This window comes from Podarcis bocagei (assembly GCF_964188305.1).
Source record: "Podarcis bocagei genome assembly, chromosome: 14".
Classification (NCBI taxonomy): domain Eukaryota; kingdom Metazoa; phylum Chordata; class Lepidosauria; order Squamata; family Lacertidae; genus Podarcis; species Podarcis bocagei.
Window position 1 is genome coordinate 10,114,807 of NC_138139.1, and position 21,106 is coordinate 10,135,912.

The window sequence follows — 21,106 nt, forward strand, 5'->3', positions numbered from 1 at the left end:
CCACCTATCTGGAAAAAACCACCAAATCCAAAATAAAAGCCTCTCCTATCAGTGAAGAAATCCAGCTAAGAATCATCCCCAGAGAAAAATCATCCAGATGCCCCAAACTCTACGGTCTCCCCAAGATACACAAAGAAGGAACACCACTCAGACCAATAGTCAGCTCCATAGGCTCACCTCTACAAAATCTCGCTAAATTTCTCGCTAAGCAACTTCAGCCCTATGCAGAATCTATCGCTTCACACGTTACAAACTCCTTCCAGTTCATAGAAACAATAAAGAAGCAAAACCTACATCCCGATGACCTACTTGTGAGCTTCGATGTTGTATCTCTCTTCACACAAGTGCCCATTAATGAAGCCTTGACAGCCATTCAAAACAAATACAATCCCCCCGAATACATCCTGGACCTGACCAACCACTGCCTAACCAACACGTACTTCATCCACAATGGACAAAGATACAAACAGATAGAAGGAGCACCTATGGGATCACCCCTCTCACCGGTCATCGCAAATCTGTACATGGAACACTTTGAAACCAATGCTTTAGACAAGTCAGAACACAAACCCAAACTTTGGCTCAGATATGTTGACGACACCTTTGTAATTTGGCCACACGGGAAGGAAAAACTAGATAGCTTCCTCACACATCTCAACAGCCTACACCCCAAAATACAATTCACTATGGAAATAGAAGCCAACAACCAACTTCCCTTCCTTGACGTCCTAATCTACAAAAAACCTGATGGCTCCCTAGGACACACTATCTACCGGAAAAAAACACACACCAACCGCTACTTACATGCACAATCACACCACCACCCTGCACAAATAAACTCCGTAGCCAAGACTCTCATCTCCAGAACCAAACGCCTGGCTGACGAAGACCACTTGACAACTGAGTTACAGAATCTCTCAAATGTGTTAATCGCCAACGGATACCAGCAAAACAGGGTTACGAAGCTAATCCAAAAAGAAACACCCCCCAAAAACCAAGACACAGAAGAAAACAATGGCATGGCCCTCCTTCCTTATATCAAGGGCACCACAGATAAAATTAGCAAAATCCTCCATAAACACAATATCAAAACAGCCTTTTGCACCAACCAAAAAATAGCCAATATCCTCAGAAACCCAAAAGATAAAATCCAGTTAGAAAACCAAGGGGTCTATGAAATACCCTGCAAAGTCTGCCCAGCCACGTACATTGGACAAACAAACAGACGAATAAATGCACGTATCGCAGAACACAAGAATGCCGTCAAAAAAGAAGAAAAAACTTCCTCTCTTTACCAACACATGAAAGAAACAGGACACGAAATTAATTTTGCAGATTCCAAATTGCTCTTTAACATGGAACATCACCACAAGAGAATAATCATGGAAGCCATCGAGATAGAGAAACACCCTCACAACATGAACAAGCGTGACGACACGTCCCGCCTGCCAGACATCTGGAAATTAGCCCTCCCCACAAAAACCGACACCAGAACCAGAGGCACACAGAACGCCATCTCCAATCAACCACACCAGACCCAAACCCAGACCCTCTCCACAGATAAATTACAGATACCATCCAGTAGCCAAACCATAGTGGCACCTCCGGATGCTGCACCCCCCTGCAATCCCTACACAGATCTGGCTGGCACAGGGCACAAAACCACAGCTCGCCCCTATACACGAAGCCAAGCCAGAGCACAACTAAGTGCAGTACAGCCATCTTCTCAGAAAAACTCTTCTCAGAAAAACTCAGAAAAACTCTTCACAAGCTCAAGAGGTCAAGACACGAAAGCTTTAGCAACTAATCCACACCTAATGACCCTCCTAAGTGGTACTCAGAATATCACTCAAGAAATCACTCAAGATATCCCTCAAGTAATTAATGAACAAAAGAAGAAAAGGCACAATAACCTGGGAACTTCCTCTCTGCCCAGAACGTTGGAGGCTATACACCACACCCCCTCCACAGTATTTATAGGAACTCAAACACTGAGATCCTGCTCTGTTCTAGTAACAAGAAGCCGAAAGCACCAGCCTGAAGATGACGAGTGAGACCTCGTCGAAACGTCGCCTAGACACCCCAACTCTTACACGGGAAGATACCCGAAAACACCAAAACCTGCATATATATATATATATATATATGTGTGTGTGTGTGTGTGTGTGTATATATGTGTATATATATATATATATATGTGTGTGTGTATATATATATGTGTGTGTGTGTATATATACACACACACACACACACACACACACACACACACAGAGAGAGATATTATGATTATTTCTAGTTTCCAATGTGTGTGGTTTTTTAAATTGTTATACTTATTGTTCATTTGAAATGAGGTGAGCCACCTTAGGCATAATTCTGTAGTAAAGTGGCATACATGTCAGCAGATGGTGCTGATGAGCCAACCGTAGAAGGCAATTGCATGGCCATGTGTTCCTGCATGGAGAGAGCAGATCTCATCGTTCTCCATTCTCTTTTAGGTGTGCACAAAAGAAGAGCAGGATGTCTTGCAACGAGATTCCAACAAGAGCCAGAAGCTGTTGAAGAAGCTCCTGGCAGGTTAGTAGCTTATTTGGGGGCGGGGGGGAAGACTTGAACACAGACCTCGTTTGCAGGATCAGGGAATTTTGCTAACTTCAAAGATTTGCAAGAAGGCAATCCTTTCTTACACAGTTTAGAGTATTTTAAGTTTTATTTAGAAGGGTAGCTAAAAGTGTTCTGTCCATAAGTTGTTTTAATGCCACTTCCTTCTGGATAACCCTGGCTGGGTTGGACGTTGCACTTGCAGCAGTCTTTGGTGGCTGTTGTCAACCATTTTTATTTGAGTGACTTGCTTGTTCCCCAACTAAATGCACTTTCAGAGCCAATCAGAGACCTTTAGAAGTCTGATTTGGATTGAAACCACTTCCTCTGCTAAGGGGGAAATGAATGCTCTATTTGCCACGGATTCAAACTGCTCCCTCCAAATGGAGCATTTGTTCCTCTGCAGAGGAAGTGGTTTGGATTCTCTTCCTCATCTTATATCAGAAGTGGGCAGCAAGCAGCAAATGGTTACCAGCCCAATTTTATGTGGGTGGCAAATGTGGGAGAAAGAGAGAAAGGGGGATGGCTTTGCCCACTTTTGGCTCTAGTCCGCATCCCCCACCAGCTTCACCCCACCCATGTGCCAAGGGAATGCATCCCTTGACAGATGAAAAGATTCCCCATCCCCTCTTTGTGTACAGGCAAGACTATGCAGAAATTATTCTCAAAGTGCCAGGTGGATGTGTAAATTGATGCATGGGGTGCAGGTCGCAATGAACTCTTGTGGATTTCAGGCACTGAGAGTTCTGGAAAGGTGGATATAAGTGGCAAGGACATACTCCCCCGCCAGGAGTCTCGACTGAAGGCAGGTCTGGAGGGGGCTGTGAAGCACAAGGACAAGCTGCTGGAGTATGACAAAACAAGGTACGTGACAGAGGGAGTTAGACATGTGTCTAGATCCAAAGACTTCCTGAGAGGAAAAATTCTCCTATCCTTCTTTATGAGCAGCTGAACTCTCTCTGCTAAAGCTTTGAGGACTGATTTCCAATATTAATATTTGCAGTTTCCGTCCTTGGCCCTGTTCTTGCACTTTCTCTTGTATTAAGCACACAAGTTTCATTTTTTACTCAGCAGGTTGCTTTTGACAGGAAAAACTCGAGGTTTTCTTTAAAAGCTTTGATGTGAAGATGCCCACTGTGCCAATTGCTGAATCTCGACTGGCTGGATTTGCCTTTTAGCAGGATAACACCAGCAAGGGGGTGAATTTGACAATTTCAGATCCTCAGATTGAGAGAATAGAAACTGTGCCTGCTTTGCTTCTGTCCCTAGCATACGTGTGAAGCAGTCTTCATTGGGTCACCTTTGTCCCATGCCGTAGACCAGGGATGGGGAACTTGTAGCTCTCTAGATGTTGCTGCATTGCAGCTCCTATTAAACCCAGCTGCCAGACTTTGGGCTCCCACATTTCAGCGGCACCCTAAAATTCAGTCGCCGACGTCCCCCTTGCACTCTGTTCTACAGCATAGTTGTAGCACCCCCTGCAGCACAGCACCCAGTGCGGCTGCAGCAGTTGTGTTACCCTAAAATAGCCTCTTCTGCCACCATGGCCAGTTATTATAAGCAACTGGCCATTGATTGTCTCTTACTGCCCCAGGGTGTGGTCCAAAGGCACGTGAGGCTCTGCCTTGCTGAAGCTATGCAGGATTGGGTCTAGTGAGTTTGTGTGGCCTGGGAACCACGTGTATGCTAGGAAAAAGGTGGACTATAAATGTAAGAAAATAAGGAATATAGGACTTGTAGTATCTGACATCAAAGATCATCTCTGTGCTACATGGCAAGAAGTAGTGTGCTAGTGTGTTTAGGGAAGTCTTTAATGTTTTATCTTTTATTGCCTTCTTCTTCTTCTTCTTCTTATTATTATTATTATTATTAGAACCAAACGTTCTGATCTCCCTTTAGAGAGTTCCTATCCAATTTCTCTTGAATCCAATGTGCACCCACAGATTCTTTACTTACGGATGCTATCATGGGCTGTTAGGTAGTAATAGCTTAGTGGCAGATCACTTGCTTTGCATACAGAATATCCTAGAAGGTTCAATCCCCAGCATCTCCAAGTAAAGCTAGGGGACAACCCAGTCTGATACCCTGAAAAGTCGCTGCCAGTCAGTATAGACAGAACCAAGCTAGATGGACCACTGGTCTGACTCTGTATAAGGCAGCTTCCTATGTTCCCTGACACCTGCAGGGGTCAGATAGCAGGTGATGGGAAAGACCTCTCCCTGAGCCCCTGGAGAGGGGTGGGGTATTCCCCCCTTTTGTCTTTTGAGGACTGCAATCCCTGTTGCAAATTACATGTGGGCACTGAGCAAAATGAAAGCCAGAGGTTGGCAAGGCCTTTCTTTCTTTCTTTCTTTCTTTCTTTCTTTCTTTCTTTCTTTCTTTCTTTCTTTCTTTCTTCCCTCCACTTGCATGAGAATAAGCTGAGAGCTGCATGAAATGAGCATGAGGAGCCACAGGTTGCCCACTCCTGAAGCAAACTGTGCAGGGCGAGAGGAACAAATCAGTCCTTTGTAATGACACCTTGTTTCCCTCGGGGCTGCTGGGTGCCCATCTTCTGGTTTGCATGCTAGCGCGCGCCGAACTCAAGTCATCGATGACGAGTCAGACTACTTTGCTACCGACTCCAATCAGTGGCTCTCAAAACAGGAGAGGGAAGTACTAGAAAAGAGAGAGAAGGAGCTACGGGAGCTGAGGCATGCTTCTCGACTCTCCAAAAAGATCACAATCGACTTTGCCGGACGGCAGATCCTGGAGGAACATGGTGGCATGGCAGACTATCACAGCAAGTGAGTATCATGGCACAGTAGGTCAGGGTGGTGGGTTCACTTTTGACAAAGAGGAAAGCTTGATGGCTACAGAAGCAACTGCTCCTTTTTTGGTCAAATGGATGAAATGTTTGAGGCTGGTCTTTCCCCCTTGTCTCATCCTTCTCCCCTTTAGAAATAGGACTTGTAATCATCTAGTTTGCTCTTATTGTTGATGGTCTTTTCACTTCCACTTCCTGTTTTGTGACATCACAGTCACAATCACAAACAAGGATAGAGTGTGTGTGGAATCGAACAGATGAGGCTCCCAGAATGGTACTTCTTTGCATCTGCTCCTAGTGATGAATGTAATAGCCTGAAGTGAAACAGAGCAGGGCTTGAATCGCGGTGCTGTAGCCCCATTCATCTTCATCCTAAATGCACCTCCTGGGAACATTTTTCATTATTAACAATATAAACTCACATGTAAAATATTTAAGATCAGGGTTGGTTTGCTAGGACCCTTGCACCAGAAAAAAAACTGGCTTACTGAGTGGTCATTAAACTTTTCCTTTGAGTGAAAAGAATTCCTTTGCTGAATTAGGTCAAGGTCTGTCCATCTAGTCAAGCTTTCTGTCTCTAACAATAGCCAGTCACGTGCTGCTGGAAAGCTCACAAGTGCTGCATGTTGCTGACCATCCCTTATTGATTGCTGAAATCCTACAACAGTCAGAGGGTCCATTAACCTTTCATGGTAACTGGTGAATTTCATGAATTGGTCATTTTATCACCTCACCACTGACATTGCAATTCCTATGGTGGAGGTCTGCTACAGTTGTGTAGCCAATGCACCTATGCATGGTGTTTCTGTCTTTCTCCAAGCAAAGAAGTTTCATTTAGCAAAGAAGGTGAAGGGAGCCTGGAAAGGCATTTTCAGTTGGACAGGTGCAGGGTAGTTTGCAAAGACTAATGTAAAACTGGTTGGCTCTCCTTGCAGACTGGATGAAACAATTGAAGCTATCAGTAGAGGAACCTTGACCAAGCCAAAGCAGAACCCTGAAGGAAAATATGAAGAATCCGGAGTCTTGGTGAACCCAAACCTTCTCCAGCCAGCTCCTGTGGTCAGTACTCTTCCTCTTTAACAGAATTCTATTATTTTTTAAATTTTTTTATTGGTTTTACAAAATTTTTTAAGACAATACAAACATATAAAAAGACATACAAACACGTATAATTTCATAACCTTTTTTCATAAACCGTGTTTCTCAGACTTCCCCATACCTCCCCTTTCTGCATCCCAATGACCAAAAGTCTTTAGCAACGCTAAATATATCTGTCAATCCTCTGTCCTCTCAATCTCTCCTTCAATCTAATCTTGTTTCGCTGTAACCCTTTCTTACTCAAACCTCGACATTCTAACATTCATCAAGTTTATAATAGTCCTTAAGATAGATTTTGAATTTCTTCCATTCTTCTTCCGCCGTCTCCTTTCCCTGATCGCGGATTCTGCCAGTCATCTCAGCTAATGTCATATAGTCCATCACTTTCATCTGCCATTCTTCCAGGGTGGGTAAATCTTGTGTCTTCCAATACTTTGCGATGAGTATTCTTGCTGCTGTTGTAGCATACATAAAGAAAGTTCTGTCCTTCTTTGACACCAATTGGCCGACTCTTTAACAGAATTCTAGATCTCAGATAGGGAACCTATGGTCTTCCAGATGCAACTGGTATAGCAAAACTAGTACAACACAGCTTCAGCCAGCAAGTAGTTGAAAGGGTGGTACACCAAATATGAAAAAAGCTCAAGTATTCATACATTTACAAGCAAAGGGAAGCAAAGGGGCAGTTATGTCCATATATGGCAGTAATCCTTTCACTAGCTTCTACTGGTTTAATCACAAGGCATAGCAACTTTCTTATCTTTGCCTCCTTCCTTTGTCCTTAACAGCTATAGAATGAGCTTATGCACAACTGTTGCTCTGTCCTTCTCTCACAGTTTTCTTGCAAACACAACTTTTACATTCTGACTTTCACTCGTTCAACCTTTCTCACACACATCTCAACTTTTAATTTTTTAAAATTTCTATAACTTATACGACAGTAGAGTCCAGCAATGCACAGTTTGGCCATTTATGCTCTAAATAGTGTTGCTTGAACAAGGGCTGTTTTGCCACTAGTGAGGCAGAGAACCAGCCCAGGGGTCTGTCCACGGTATCTCCTGTTGGAGGCCTAGTGAGGTTTTATTATGTTTTTATATATGTTGGAAGCCACCCAGTGACTGAGGCAATTAATAAATTGCTATTATTCCTGGACAGCAGCATCTTCTGGCACTGTACTATACAGTGGAACCTCGGGTTGCGGATGTAATCCGTGACGGAGGCACGTCCGCAAACCAAAGTCTTTGTAACCTGCAGCGCCGCGTCTGTGCATGCATGTGACGTGATTTGGCGCTTCTGTGCATGCATAAGCGGCAAAACCCAGAAGTAAATGGAGAAATGTTAACCTTTTTGTGTGTTCTTCTTGTTTTTAGTGGGTGGAGCAGACTGGTTTGCTCCTGCACAGGAAAAGTATCCCTTCTGCAGAGGCTGGAAGCGAGGCATGTTTGGAAAGAAGTCGCTTACGAATTCAGGACCGAGAGATACAGGAGATCTCGGATGATGGCTGGTGCCTTAGCATGCATCAGCCTTGGGCCTCACTGCTGGTCAAAGGGATCAAAAGGTAAGCAGAAGACCTGAAACTGGGAGCATTTGAGACAAGGAGCAGCTTGTTTAAGGGAAACCCTTGTGCAGTTATCTGTTGAGGATGATTTCCCCTTAAATGGAGTGGCCTGTCTTATCTAATGAGCATTATCCAGAGCCTCTTAATTTTCTGTGACAGTAACTGCAATGTGTAAATAACAGGGACATGAGGCACTTTTGTCCTTGCTGCAACATAAGAGACACAAGGAGAGCTTTCACTTGCAGAAATATTCATTGGGGCTTAATTTTCAGTAAAGGCTTATTCATGTAATAGAGGGTGAAAGGAATCTAATGCATCAGCTTAGAGCACTGAACTTAGACCTGGGGACTCAGATTCAAATCCCTGCTTGGGCTGTCTCACAGGGGTGCTGTCAAAATATAGGGCCTGGGAACTGTCAGCTTCTTGGAGAAAGTGTGTAGTAAAATTAAATGTTACATATTTTTTAAAGGACCAGCTTCTAGTGATTAACTTTGACCTATACTTACTGGCTTCTGGCCTTAAAATTTTCACTTCCCATTTCAAGTGTTAGGTGGCAGTGTTTTCCTCTATTCCTCTGGGTGGAAAGGAGATAACCTTTTGAACAACTGCTGTATTCACTTAAATGTAGATCAGAAGTCCTCCACACCCGCCCGCCTCCTGTCCCCCAAGAACAGTACTTCTGTCTTGTCAGGATTCAACCTCAATCTGTTAGCCGCCATCCATCCTCCAACCGCCTCCAGACACTCACACAGGACCTTCACCGCCTTCACTGGTTCCCATTTAAAAGAGAGGTAGAGCTGGGTATCATCCGCATACTGATGAACACCCAGCCCAAACCCTCTGATGATCTCTCCCAGCAGCTGCATGTAGATGTTGAAAAGCATGGGGGAGAGGACAGAAGAAGAGGAGGAGTTTCGATTTGATATCCCGCTTTATCACTACCCAAAGGAGTCTCAAAGCGGCTAACATTCTCCTTTCCCTTCCTCCCCCACAACAAACACTCTGTGAGGTGAGTGGGGCTGAGAGACTTTAGAGAAGTGTGACTGGCCCAAGGTCACCCAGCAGCTGCATGTGGAGGAGTGGAGACGAGAACCCTGAGGCACCCCACAAGTGAGAGCCCAGGGGTCTGAACACTCATCCCCCACCACCACTTTCTGGACACGGCCCAGGAGGAAGGAGCGGAACCACTGTATAACAGTGCCCCCAGCTCCCAGCCCCTCAAGACGGTCCAGAAGGATGTTATGGTTGATGGTGTCAAAAGCCGCTGAGAGATCCAGCAGAACTAGGAAACAGCTCTCTCCTTTGTCCCTAGCCCGCCGGAGATCATCAACCAGTGCGACCAAGGCAGTTTCAGTCCCATGATGAGGCCTGAATCCCGACTGGAAGGGATCCAAATGGTCCGCTTCTTCCAGGCATGCCTGGAGTTGTTCAGCAACCACTCACTCAATCATTCAAGAGAATGATTGTTAAGCCACTCTAGAGAGGAGAGTGATCTTGTGCTCAAATTTTGCATGTGGGTTTCCCACAGGAATTTGGGTGGCCAAATTCTGACTCAGTAAGAACAGGATGCTGGACTTGAAAGGGCTAATGGCCTGACCCAGCTGGCTCTTCTTTTGTTCATATATCATTGCCGTCAGAATGGTGAGACTCCAGGATGAGTTCAGAGAACGTTCCGCAAGTTTTTTCGTCTAGCGAATTTTTCGTCTTGCGAAGCACGAAATCCCATAGGAATGCATTGAAATTCAATTAATGCGTTCCTATGGTCAAAAAAACTCCAAACAAAGCCAAATTTGGTACAACAAGAGTTTATTAAGTGCTCTTTAAAGTCACACATACTGTAAAGAGCATTTCAAAAATTGAAGGAACAATAAATTAAGTTTCTAAACATGACAGAAAAACATTTAAAAATCAACAGTGTACAGTACATTTTCTAAGACTCTGGGGACAACTCGAAGAAGGTTCCTCTTCCACTCTTTGCTTCTTGCTGAAGAACCCCCTCCCCAACTGTTCCCCCAGCCACCCACCACACAGAAATTCAAATCCAGATTTTTTTTAAAGAAAAACAGCAGAGTGGCCCAATGGTCACAGAAAATCATAAAAATGCAGAAAAACACACACACAAGCTTCCAGATTCTTGCAAACCCCTCCCCAACACCAAGTCCTTGAATTCCAAACACCCCAACCCAAAATCCAAAACCCCCCCAAAAAGTTTTAAAAGTTTAACTTACCAAATGGCTGCAAAAGAAGTTTTGGAAAAGCTTCAAAAATCACCAAAGTCTTCAAAAACCTCAAAAAAGGCTACCACACCGCGTTCCATGAGTTGCTCCTCGAAGTCAAGTCGCAACTGTATTAACGGTGTTAAGAAAAAGGAAACAAACTTGCAAGACATTTTCGTTTTTCGTCTTGCGAAGCAAGCCCATAGGGAAATTCGTCTTGCGAAGCAGCTCAAAAAATGCAAAACCCTTTCGTCTAGCGAGTTTTTTGTCTTGCGAGGCATTCGTCTTGCGGGGCACCACTGTACACAGCTTGGATACTAGAATGGCAATTCAGTGTTCCCTGAATCATGTGGGTGCCGAGGAAGGCATACCTCCTGGAGATTGAATCTGTTTCTGTTCTTCCCTCTCCAGGGTAGAAGGCAGGACTTGGTACACATCACACCGGGGTCGATTGTGGATAGCAGCTACAGCCAAAAGGCCATCCCCTCAGGAAATCTGTGAGCAGGAGGCTACCTACAAAATACTGCTTGGGAAAGGTGAGCCCCCCCCACCTGTTAAGACCTTTGGATTGCCTTCCCTTTTACCTGAGTCAGGGTGTTTTTCCTTTGAGGCCAGCTGGCTAAATGAAAATTAGTTTGTGGGCTTCAGAGTGACTAGTGCTATATATGTTCTGGTTATTTATATAGTGCATATATGTGTACATAGATGAAAAGAATGAGAGGACAGGGTCTCCTAAGGGGCTTACAGTGTGGAAACACAACTGGGGTATCAAAACAGGGCCATTTGCTATACCAGCTGTGGATAACGAGGGATAAAGTTCAACAACGTCTGGGGGCCCAAAGTTGAAGAAGTCTGCCATAGCTTTATTCTGCTGCCACTGGCTCTTTTCTCCTTTGCCTCACATTTTCCTTTTCTCATTCTCATTTTAAATACTGCAAGAACTCAAATTTTTCAGTCTGAATACAGCATTTGAATTGCATAAAATGTGTCCTAACCAATTAGAGAGTTAGAGTGCTTCTTGCCAGTGAACCTGGACCGAATGTAACATTTGACCTTAGATAATACCTCAGCAAGGCCTGGGGCTGATCTTTGCACTGGCTGGAGGCATGTTAATGGAGCAGATTAGAAGGCCTTGGGAGACCGAGGTCCTCGTGGAGAAATGCTTTCCCCAGGATCAGAAGAGCTTCCCTAAGCAAACGTACTTTTGTCCAAACCATGAAATTAGCTGTATAAAACAGTGTGGAGAGAGCTCACGCAAGGCACTCGAAGGCTAATCAAGACCATGTGGAGAATGGCAGGGCGCTGCATCACATGCCTGAGCTTGCCTAACAATTTTCTCTCCGTCTTGCCATAGATTTGGAATTTCCCAAAGATTATCCCTCTGGCTGCCTCCTTGGCTGTGTGGACTTGATTGACTGCTTGTTGCAAGAGCAATTTAAGGAGCAGGTGAGTGAGCACCCAAAAAAAACCTGCTCGGTTTTGTGACTGTTGAAGCTGGAGAACATTATTTGGCTGCCTTTGGCAAAAATGAAGGTCCTCCTTTCTCCTTCCTCCCCCCAGTAGGGTGGCAAAATTATGCTACTGCTATGATTTTCCTGAATGGAGGTTTCCAAAGGGGCTGTGAGTGTGTCTCTTTCAAGTTCTGCTGCTTCAAGCATAGGATCCTGCCTTATCCTAAGTCAGGACTATGTATCCATGTAGCCTGCCCAGTGTTGTGTATTAGGTTTCCACTATCCAAGATTTCAGGCTGCAGTCTTTCCTATCATTTGCTGCTTGGTCCTTTTAGGCCAGGGAATTGAGACTGGGGATGTTCTGCATGCGGCGCATGTGCTCTGTGGTCTTCTCTCTAAAGCAGAGGTAGGCAACCTAAGGCCTGTGGGCCGGATGCGGCCCAATCGCCTTCTCAGTCCGGCCCGCAGATGGTCTGGGAATCAGCCTGTTTTTACATGAGCAGAATGTGTCCTTTTATTTGAAATGCACCTCTGGATTATTTGTGAGGCCTGCCTGGTGTTTTTACATGAGTATAATGTGTTCTTTTGTTTAAAATGCATCTCTGGGTTATTTGTGGGGCATAGGAATTCGTTCATTATTTTTTTTTAAATATAGTCCGGCCCACCACATGGTCTGAGGGACGGTGGACTGGCCCACGGCTGAAAAAGGTTTCTGACCCCTGCTCTAAGGCAACAACCTGTTCCTCTGGTAGAGTTGGTTGCTTTTCCAGAAACGTAAGAGAAATCACCATAAAACAAAGAGTATGAATTCAAATTTAAAGCAAGTCTTCTGCACACAGACCACAGGCTTGTTGCAGATAATACCTCTCAGATAGATCTGTTCTTGAGCTTATGGTGGAAGCAGAGGTGGTGGTGGGGGGGAGTGTCTGACTGTGTGTGTGTGGGGGGGGTGCACTTCTCAACCTTGTGTGTGGCTTTGATCGTCACTCTTCTCTCTCTGAGCCATGTCGGTTGTGACCTGTATTTGTTTAACCAAATCAGTCCTGAGTCAGGGAAATCCCTTTTTGAATAGGGCTCCTGGCAACCAGTTGGTTGGTTATTGATTTACAGAGGCAGCTGCAGCTAGACCAGCACACCTAGTAGATTCATAGCAGTCCGTTGGCAGGGAGGGAGATCTTTCTCTACCAGACAAAAGCAGCCGCCACTGCTTGTTTACCCATGTTTGGTAATGTTCTGCATAGAGGCAAAATCTTCTGTTTGTGAACTCAGACTACTCAGTAGTTAAAATGCATACCCACCCACACCCTGGTGTTTCATTCACAGTTTTCTCCGAGGGAGGCTCAGTGAGTGGCTTTTGTATCTGAGCTTGAAAGGATCCCTCTTACTATCACATTCCTGGCCTGTATTTAATAGGTTGTATGTATCTAGTAATGGGATATCTGGTTTTCTTTTGTTATGAGTTATGTATTTTGTGTTTTTATGTTGTAAACCGCCCTGTGATCTTTGAATGAAGGGTGGTATATCAATTTAATAAATAATAATAATTGTACCTTAACTTAGGCCCCTCCTGCAGTGTACATTTAAAGCACTGATGCCACTTTAAACGGGCGTGGCTTCTCTCAAAGTACATTGGGAATTCTTGGTTTCTTAAGGGTTCTGAGAGTTATTAGGAGACACCTTTTTCCCTTCTAGAGCTACAGTTCCCAGAGTGCTTTAACAATTGATTTCTCTTCCCAGGGAAATCTGGGAAGTGCAGCTCTTCGAGGGGGAATAGTGTTGCTCCGTGATGGGAGTTATAGTTCAAAACACCCAGAGGGCACCAGGTTATGGGAGGCTGGCACAAAGGTACAGTGGTACCTGTACCTTCCTGCCGGCAAGAAGATCAATCTGACCGTGATGATTCACCTGGAGAGATCCTCTAGAGTGGGAGAGCCTTCCACTGTCCATCACTGCTTCCATGAGTAATGGTTTGGGATATGGCTGCATTGGGTTGAGCTCTGCAGAAAGGAGCACTGTCTTTAGAGTGGCTGAGCAGCAGTGTAGAGCCACGCATGGCTTTGTCACAGTGGGGAAACCTTGTTCTGTTCCTAGACCTCACCTGTGGGCATGTGACGCAACCACTTTACTGACATTAAGCAGATCTGGGTCTGGTCACTGCCTGAATGGAACGCCATGATTGAGTTTCCTGATTGAAGGAAGGCAGCAGGATGTCAGTGTGCTAAAGAAATGTGACACAAATTGTTGGCTGATAACACAAGTTGGATTCCTTCTGATGGAGCAAAACTTTCTGAAGTCTTGCATTCTTCAAGCCAGGTTATCTGACTTTCAGGTTATCTGCTTCTAGGCAGCCAGCTCTTCAACACTGACAGACCTACCTATTACAGGTGTATATAGAAAGCATGGGTGGGGACCCCAGCCCAGGCCATTAGCTGAGTGCAGCTTGCAGCTGGATTTCACCTTGTCCTTCTGGGTGCTCTTGTGCCAATTAGCTGTTCTGTGGGCAGCAGCTGAGAGGGGAAAGGGGCTTTGATATATGGCAAAGTGTGCACATTGCCATTCTTAGAATTTTTCTGTGGAAAATACAAAGTTGCTTTTGACTTTTATATGGTCAGAGCAAATAAATGGTGGTGGGGAGGATTTGTTGTTATTATTTATTAAACACACTTTGTAAAATAAAGTCTATGGAGGAATGGAAGGTTTAAGAATTAAATATATGTTTCTGCTTCCATGGGAAATACCTATATGTTTTGTTTGTTTGTTTTTAAAAAATACTATGATTTTCAATTTTATACATTTCAACAATTTTCCTATCATTTTAACATTTCAAGACTTGACTTCCTTCCCCCTTTTTCTGCAGTTTCTTAAATTTATTTTAAATATTCTCTGCATATCCAAATTAATTTAATTTACTCATTTATTTGTCTGTTTTAAATATATACTCTTATGAAACTGCAGGTTATTACAATAATCCTGCCAATGTTCTTATCTGTTTACAGTTTGTAAATATTCCATAAACCATTTCCATTCTTTTATAAAAAGTTTGCTATCTTGATTTCTTTTTCTTTTTTTCTTTTTTTGTATGCCATTTCTGCATATTCCATCAGTTTTTGTATCCATTCTTCTTTCATCGGGACTTCTTTCCATTTTGGGGCAAGTAACATTCTTGCCGCTGTAGTCGCATACATGAATAGATTTCTATACAGTTTGGGTAGTTCTGTCCCTATAATACCTATATGGTTAAGGGTATGAGATGGTGAATGGCTCTGGCCCATTCCTGGAACGTGTCCCCAATAGCTTTCCACTGGGTAATGTGGTCCTCAGACGGCAGAAGACTCTCCACTCCTGATATAAAGCAAACCTTGATCTTAACCTGTGTGCCAAAGCATAGGGGAAGCTCTGTTGCTCTTAATGATGTGCCTTCTGCCTCTTTGCACTCTTCTTGCCACCAGAGGGACACCCAATACTTTGCAGTTTATTTAGTCAGGAACAGGAGGACTGCTAGCCAAGCTCCTGGTCTCCTGCCAGTCGCTTCAGCTCCCTTCCCTTCCTTATCTTCCATTAACTTGAAACCAAACAGCCTAGCCATCATGGAAGGACACCCAACCCTCAGGTGTTATAAGAATCCAGTCAAGCCCAGGGATCTGATTATTTGAGAAAATACTCTTTATTTGAGAAAAGTGAGAGAGAGAGAGAGAGAGAGAGAGAGAGAGAGGAAAAGTAAGGAGGAAGGCAATGAGTGTGCACAATAATAAAAAGGAAATAAAACATTACAGCAGAGCATTGGTCTGGCTCTTGGCTAGCGAACTGGTGACTCTCCAGCTCTTGCTAGACTCCAAACAAATAAATCTCCCAGCAGTGGAGGAGGTGAATAGAATATAAGCCATTCCACATTGGAAGCCAGAAGGCTGCTTTTGAAAATGAGAGGCAAATATATTAATATGCATCCGTTTTTAAAAAAAGTGTCACAGCAGAGCTGCCCAGCATCTTGATCAGAGGTAGGAAACTGGTGCTTTTGAGCTGCTGCTTGACTCCTGTTCCCATCTGCTCCAAGCTACATGGTCCATAGTCAGGGATGATGGGTGGGGTAGTCTTAACATCATCTGTATGGCCATAGATTCTCTACTGCAGATCCTGATAACCAATAGTCAGTTGGTGTTAGAGAAACTGGATGCTAGTTCAGACTAATTAGCTTTACTCTGCTTCTCAAACAAACGTAATCTTATGCTTGGGAAGAAGCCTATAATGACTTGAGTCCAAATATAAATCTCCACACCACACTGCCACATCCCTGACCATCAGCCATGCTGGTTGAGGTTGGTGAGAGTTGAAGTGTCACGGGTTTCCAGTTCCTGCTCAACACAGGTCAGTCCTGTGGATCAGTTTCCGAATGCTTGCTGGCCTTCCTCCTCTTGCGCAACTGTTGGATGAAACAATGCAGAATGCCAGAAAACTCTAGCCTGAGAGAAATCATATTATGTGCTTCTTTCATTAAAAACGACATCATTACGTCCTGAAAAGGGAGTGGATTGCTTCCATAATTTCATTTCAGTAGCCAACATATATATTTTGAGAAAATGTCTCTTTCACATCATTTATGTTTATTCAGTCACATCTCTATGCCTGTACTTACAGAGTTAAAATAGATAATACCGCTATATTTTTCTGTTGGTAAGCAATGCCATAAATAATACATGTCAGTGTGGCTAGATATGCTCAGTATCTGGTCTGGTTGCCTTTAATTAAAAGCATTTTGCCTGTTTTCAGAAAAAAGTGTGCATAAATCACACCCTTTTCATTAATTACATATGGAAGACAGCTAGCAGCTATCCAAGAGGATACACAGCTTTCAAGCAATGAGGAGGCCATTTAGAACCGATGAACAAAATTGAAACAAGAACTAATTATACCCTTTGCTATCCATGTACATTCTACACACTAAGGTTTTAGTTTATTTTTAAACTAGATAGCTGTGTTAGGACAAAAATCCTAAAGTAATAGTAGGCAGCACCTTCATAATGCCCAACTGAAATATTAGGAAGAGAGCAAGCTTTCAGGGTCGACAGAACTCTTTGTCTAAGCAAAACAAGCAAAAAAATGGGGTCAGGTGGAATCAGTATGTTAGACTGCAAAAAAGTGCCTAATTTGTTGGGTAAGTCTTAATTCCCCCTTTATTGAAAAGAGGGATGGACGGTTGAGGGTGATGCCTGATAGCATAAATTCCAGAGCTGCAGCGTCTTGCCCAGCATTTAAATGTGAAATATCAACTCACTGAAAAAGTCCCCTTGATGTGATCGCTCATTTGGTAGAGCATGAGACTCATAATCTCATGGTCATGGGTTCGAGAGCCCTGTTGGTCAAAAAGATCCCTGCATTGCAGGGGGTTGAACTAGGTGACTCTCATGCTCCCTTCCAGCTTTGCAATTCTATGAATTCTTGTCACTGCTGCTGCTACTTTCCTTTTGTGAACCTTTTCAATGTTGTTGTTGTGGTTATTTATTGCTTGTGTTTGTAAACTGCCTTGGAAAATATTTCCTTCTCAATGATAAGCTATAAAAAAAGATAAAAGTCTGGGTTGTTCCAGCTGTGTCCAACGTATGCAAGGATATACGTATGTAGCACAGACCTGGAACTGTTTGCCAAGCCTTTTGTTGAGAGAGGGGCATGGGCTGTCTCCCCTGCGCCCCCAAGATGCCTCCTTTGCTCCTACTCCCGACTTGATCATGCTTGCAACTGATTTCCTGCTCAGGGTGGGCAGTGTGAAGAGTGACAAGGAGCTTGCATAAGTGCGAGATGAAAGGGAAATGAAGCAGCCTGGCTAAGATGTGTCCATCTCCTCTTCAAAGCAGCCAAACCACTTGCCAGCATGTTTCTGTTATCTGCAAGCAGCAGATAGAAGCTCTCAACAGCCTCCAGGGAAGATGTTGCTTGCATTCAGCAGCACAGTAGGGCTGTGGTTTGTAACCTCAGCAGTTGAGGCAGTTAGTGTGTGTGTGTGTTTTCCCCCTCCTTCTTAGCAAAGCCATTTTGATTACCAAATCCATGACTATTAGTGGCAGTGGTTTTGCACAGTTCCTTTCTCACCTGTCTCAGCTTGACCTAGCAGACTTTCACACCACAGGCTGTGTGGCTTTTAAAAATCTCACCCCACGGCTTTAAATGAATGCATTGGAGCTATTGCCTTATTTGTTTGTTTGTTTTTATATCCCACCTTGGTTGTCTCTTCCTTTCTATTTTATCTGAGTTTAGGTGAGGAGATCTGCTTTGTTTGTCTTAATTCACTGTGCCTGTATCCCACCTGGTCTCCAAGGAGCTCAAGATAGTGTACATGGTTTGTATGCTTTGTGTCACACAAAACACCCAGCCGAAGAAAAAGCACAGTAACGCTGCATTCCTCTCTAGCACATGTGACCTTTTCTAGTCTTCTGGAGAATTCACAGTATAATGTCTTATTATTGTGCTTGGAAGGGTGTCATCTGCATGATCCTGTTCATCCTTACATCTGTGCAAGATCTAGATCAGTGTTTTTGCAGGTGTGTAGGACGGCAGCCTGGGGCGCGGCTGGCGCTGTGGGTTAAACCACAGAGCCTAGGACTTGCTGAGCAGAAGGTCGGCAGTTCGAATCCCTGCGACGGGGTGAGCTCCTGTTGCTCGGTGCCTGCTCCTGCCAACCTAGCAGTTCGAAAGCATGTCAAGTGCAAGTAGATAAATAGGTACTGCTTTGGCAGGAAGGTAAACGGCGTTTCCGTGTGCTGCTCTAGTTTGCCAGAAGCGGCTTAGTCATGCTGGCCACAAGACCCAGAAGCTGTACACCAGCTCCCTCAGCCAATAAAGCAAGATGAGCGCCGCAACCCCAGAGTCGGCCATGACTGGACCTAATGGTCAGGGGTCCCTTTACCTTTACCTTAAGACGGCAGCCTGGTGGTGAATCTGCAGCTGAGATTTTGAACCAGGGCAAAACAAAAAAATTGATAGCTATATCTGAGAAAGAGGGTCTTGTTGTATTAAGCCTTCTAGATGTAGTGCTGGGCTGCAGTTCCCTGCATCCCTGAGTTTTGGCCATGCCAATGGACTCCAGCGACATCTGGAGGGCTACAGATTCCCCTGCCCTGCTTTACTGAATCTGTGAATCTGCACAAGCAGCCGGTTGTACCCACTGCAACATTACTTCACTTTGTGTTGGAGAAATTGGATGTTGGCTCAAGCCAGCTGGCTTTGCCCTGCTTCTCAAAGTGTAGTCTTCTGCTTGGGAAGGCTATAACAATTTGAGTCTCTATTTAGATATCTACACCAAGAGCAAAAGATTTATGGCCTCCAAATCTTGCTGGACTACAGCTCCCATCGTCCTTGACCATTGGGTATGTTGTCATTAGCTGATGGGAGTTGTAGTCCAGCAACATCTGAAGGGCCCCAAGTTCCCTGTCCCTGATGTAATCGCTATTGCCACATCTTGTGGCAGTAAATTGCATAATAGAAATTATGGATTGAATGAAGGAAGTTAGCATCTTTTGGGGAGGAAGAAAATGGAGAGTTGGGTTAGAATGTTGTGCCCCATGGTATGTTGGATCTATGCAACAACTGGTTACTCTCCACTGTGGCATCCACTCCCAGCACACAGCAGAGATGCCCAAGTGCTGAAATATGCCAATTCAGCTGGTATCTGCTTGCAAAAGTGTGCATGCCAGCAGTTTAATGGCAGGCATTCCAGGAAAGGAAGAGTTGAATGGCTCCATCTAGCTGGAAACTGTCCCATGCTTTTGGGAGGATGGGGGAGACCTCCTGCCAGGGACAGCCAAAGAGAAGCAAATTGAATGGCCTAGTATCTAAGCTTCCTTACTGTTTGGCGATCAGAGAGGTATGTGCATTCCCCATGTTAAAAGCAAAGCCAGCTTAGGTGTCATCATGACACCTTTAGAGATTAACAGATTTATTGTGGCAGCAGCTTTCCCAGACCGGAGCCCACTTCATCCGATGCCATCTGCAAAAACCCGTTTCCCGACTGCAGGCATGAGTTTTAATGCACGCTTACAGCTGCTCATCGCACAGCTGGAGTGCCAGCACTGGGAAAAGCACACATTTCTGACCCAGATAGTTGCCAAGATAAGCTTTAGCAAAGTGAAGGCACTGGTAAAGAAGAAGGGCTTCGAGTGGCTATGCGGAGAGCTCTTTGCTTTCCCCCACAGCTCTGAGTGCAATCTGCCTGCCCTCCTCTGCCTTCCATTGCACTTTGGCATTAGGAGAGAGCACTTCATGCTGACATAATTATATACATTGAGGAGTAGTATGCTTCTCGAAGATGGCTTTTTGGCTACTGATTTTTTTAGCAATCAATAAACCAAGGTCAGGTTTCTGGCTGAAGCAGGGCTGCGTGCATGTTGCACATCTCGCAAGCATGGGTTTGGATATTGGGCACCAAATTGGGTGTCCTGAATAACAAAACCTCGATTTCCCCCCCTCTCTTTTAAATAAAAAAACCCCACAAGCTCTAGCCCATAAGGCTGTGGCGGTGGACTTGAAAATGTGTAAGCAGTATCTGATTAAGGTACTGGTTAATATAGCAGGAGATGCCTTGGAAAATGCCCACTTCTTGGTCACGGCCCTACAACAATCTATAGGGCATTGTGCTTCTAACAGGGTTTCCCCAATGACCTCAGTGATTGAACTGTTCTGCATAAGGGGCAGTGATCTTTCATGTCATCTGGTTCTTAGTTGTTCAGGGCTTTGTCAATAATTGGAATGTAAACGTGGCCCAGTAGTTTATCAGCAGACAGCACCCTTCCCTTGGGACAGGTGTAATGTGTGCACATCCAGACGCACCACTCAACATGCAGGCTGCAGGGTTCTGCAGCAGTGGCAGCTTCTGGATCCATCTCAAGGGAAGCCACTTGTGAGGTTACCTATCTTGAGGCAGCCTTCTCCAGCAATAACAATGATCAGGCATGATGGGAGTTGTAGTCCAACAGCATCTGGAAGGCACCAAGTTGGGGGAAGGTTGATTTATTGAATTTATATACTGCCCTATACCTGGAGGTCTCAGGACGGTTCACAGAACAAAATCAAAATATAAAACCACAAAATATATAATCAAAATAAAACAACCCAATAACCCCCCCAACCCCATTTTAAAAGGGCATAGGATGTCAGTCTGATCAACTAAAGGCTTGGTTAAAAAGGAACGTTTTTGCCTGGTTCCTAAAGGTTTATGATGAAGGTGCCAGGTGAACTTCCCTGGGGAGAGCATTCCACAGATGGGAAGCCACTGCAGAGAAGGCCCCGTTCTCGTGTTGCCACCCTCTGGACCTCTCAAGGCACACAAAGAAGGGCCTCAGATGCTGGTTATCAGGGTCTGGGTAGGTTCATATGGAAAGAGGCAGTCCTTGAG

At 44.5% G+C, this 21,106-nt stretch overlaps 1 protein-coding gene across 1 annotated transcript in view; it reads left to right on the forward strand.

Annotated features, from left to right (window-relative positions):
- TRIP4 (thyroid hormone receptor interactor 4) overlaps positions 1 to 21,106 on the forward strand; it is a 49,639-nt gene that overhangs the window by 18,330 nt on the left and 10,203 nt on the right. The window contains exons 5-11 of the mRNA XM_081169212.1: positions 2,496 to 2,574; positions 3,333 to 3,462; positions 5,169 to 5,384; positions 6,340 to 6,463; positions 7,873 to 8,060; positions 10,688 to 10,812; positions 11,631 to 11,722. Coding sequence (XP_081025338.1) covers positions 2,496 to 2,574; positions 3,333 to 3,462; positions 5,169 to 5,384; positions 6,340 to 6,463; positions 7,873 to 8,060; positions 10,688 to 10,812; positions 11,631 to 11,722 — 954 coding nt within the window. The remainder of the gene's footprint in view (positions 1 to 2,495; positions 2,575 to 3,332; positions 3,463 to 5,168; positions 5,385 to 6,339; positions 6,464 to 7,872; positions 8,061 to 10,687; positions 10,813 to 11,630; positions 11,723 to 21,106) is intronic.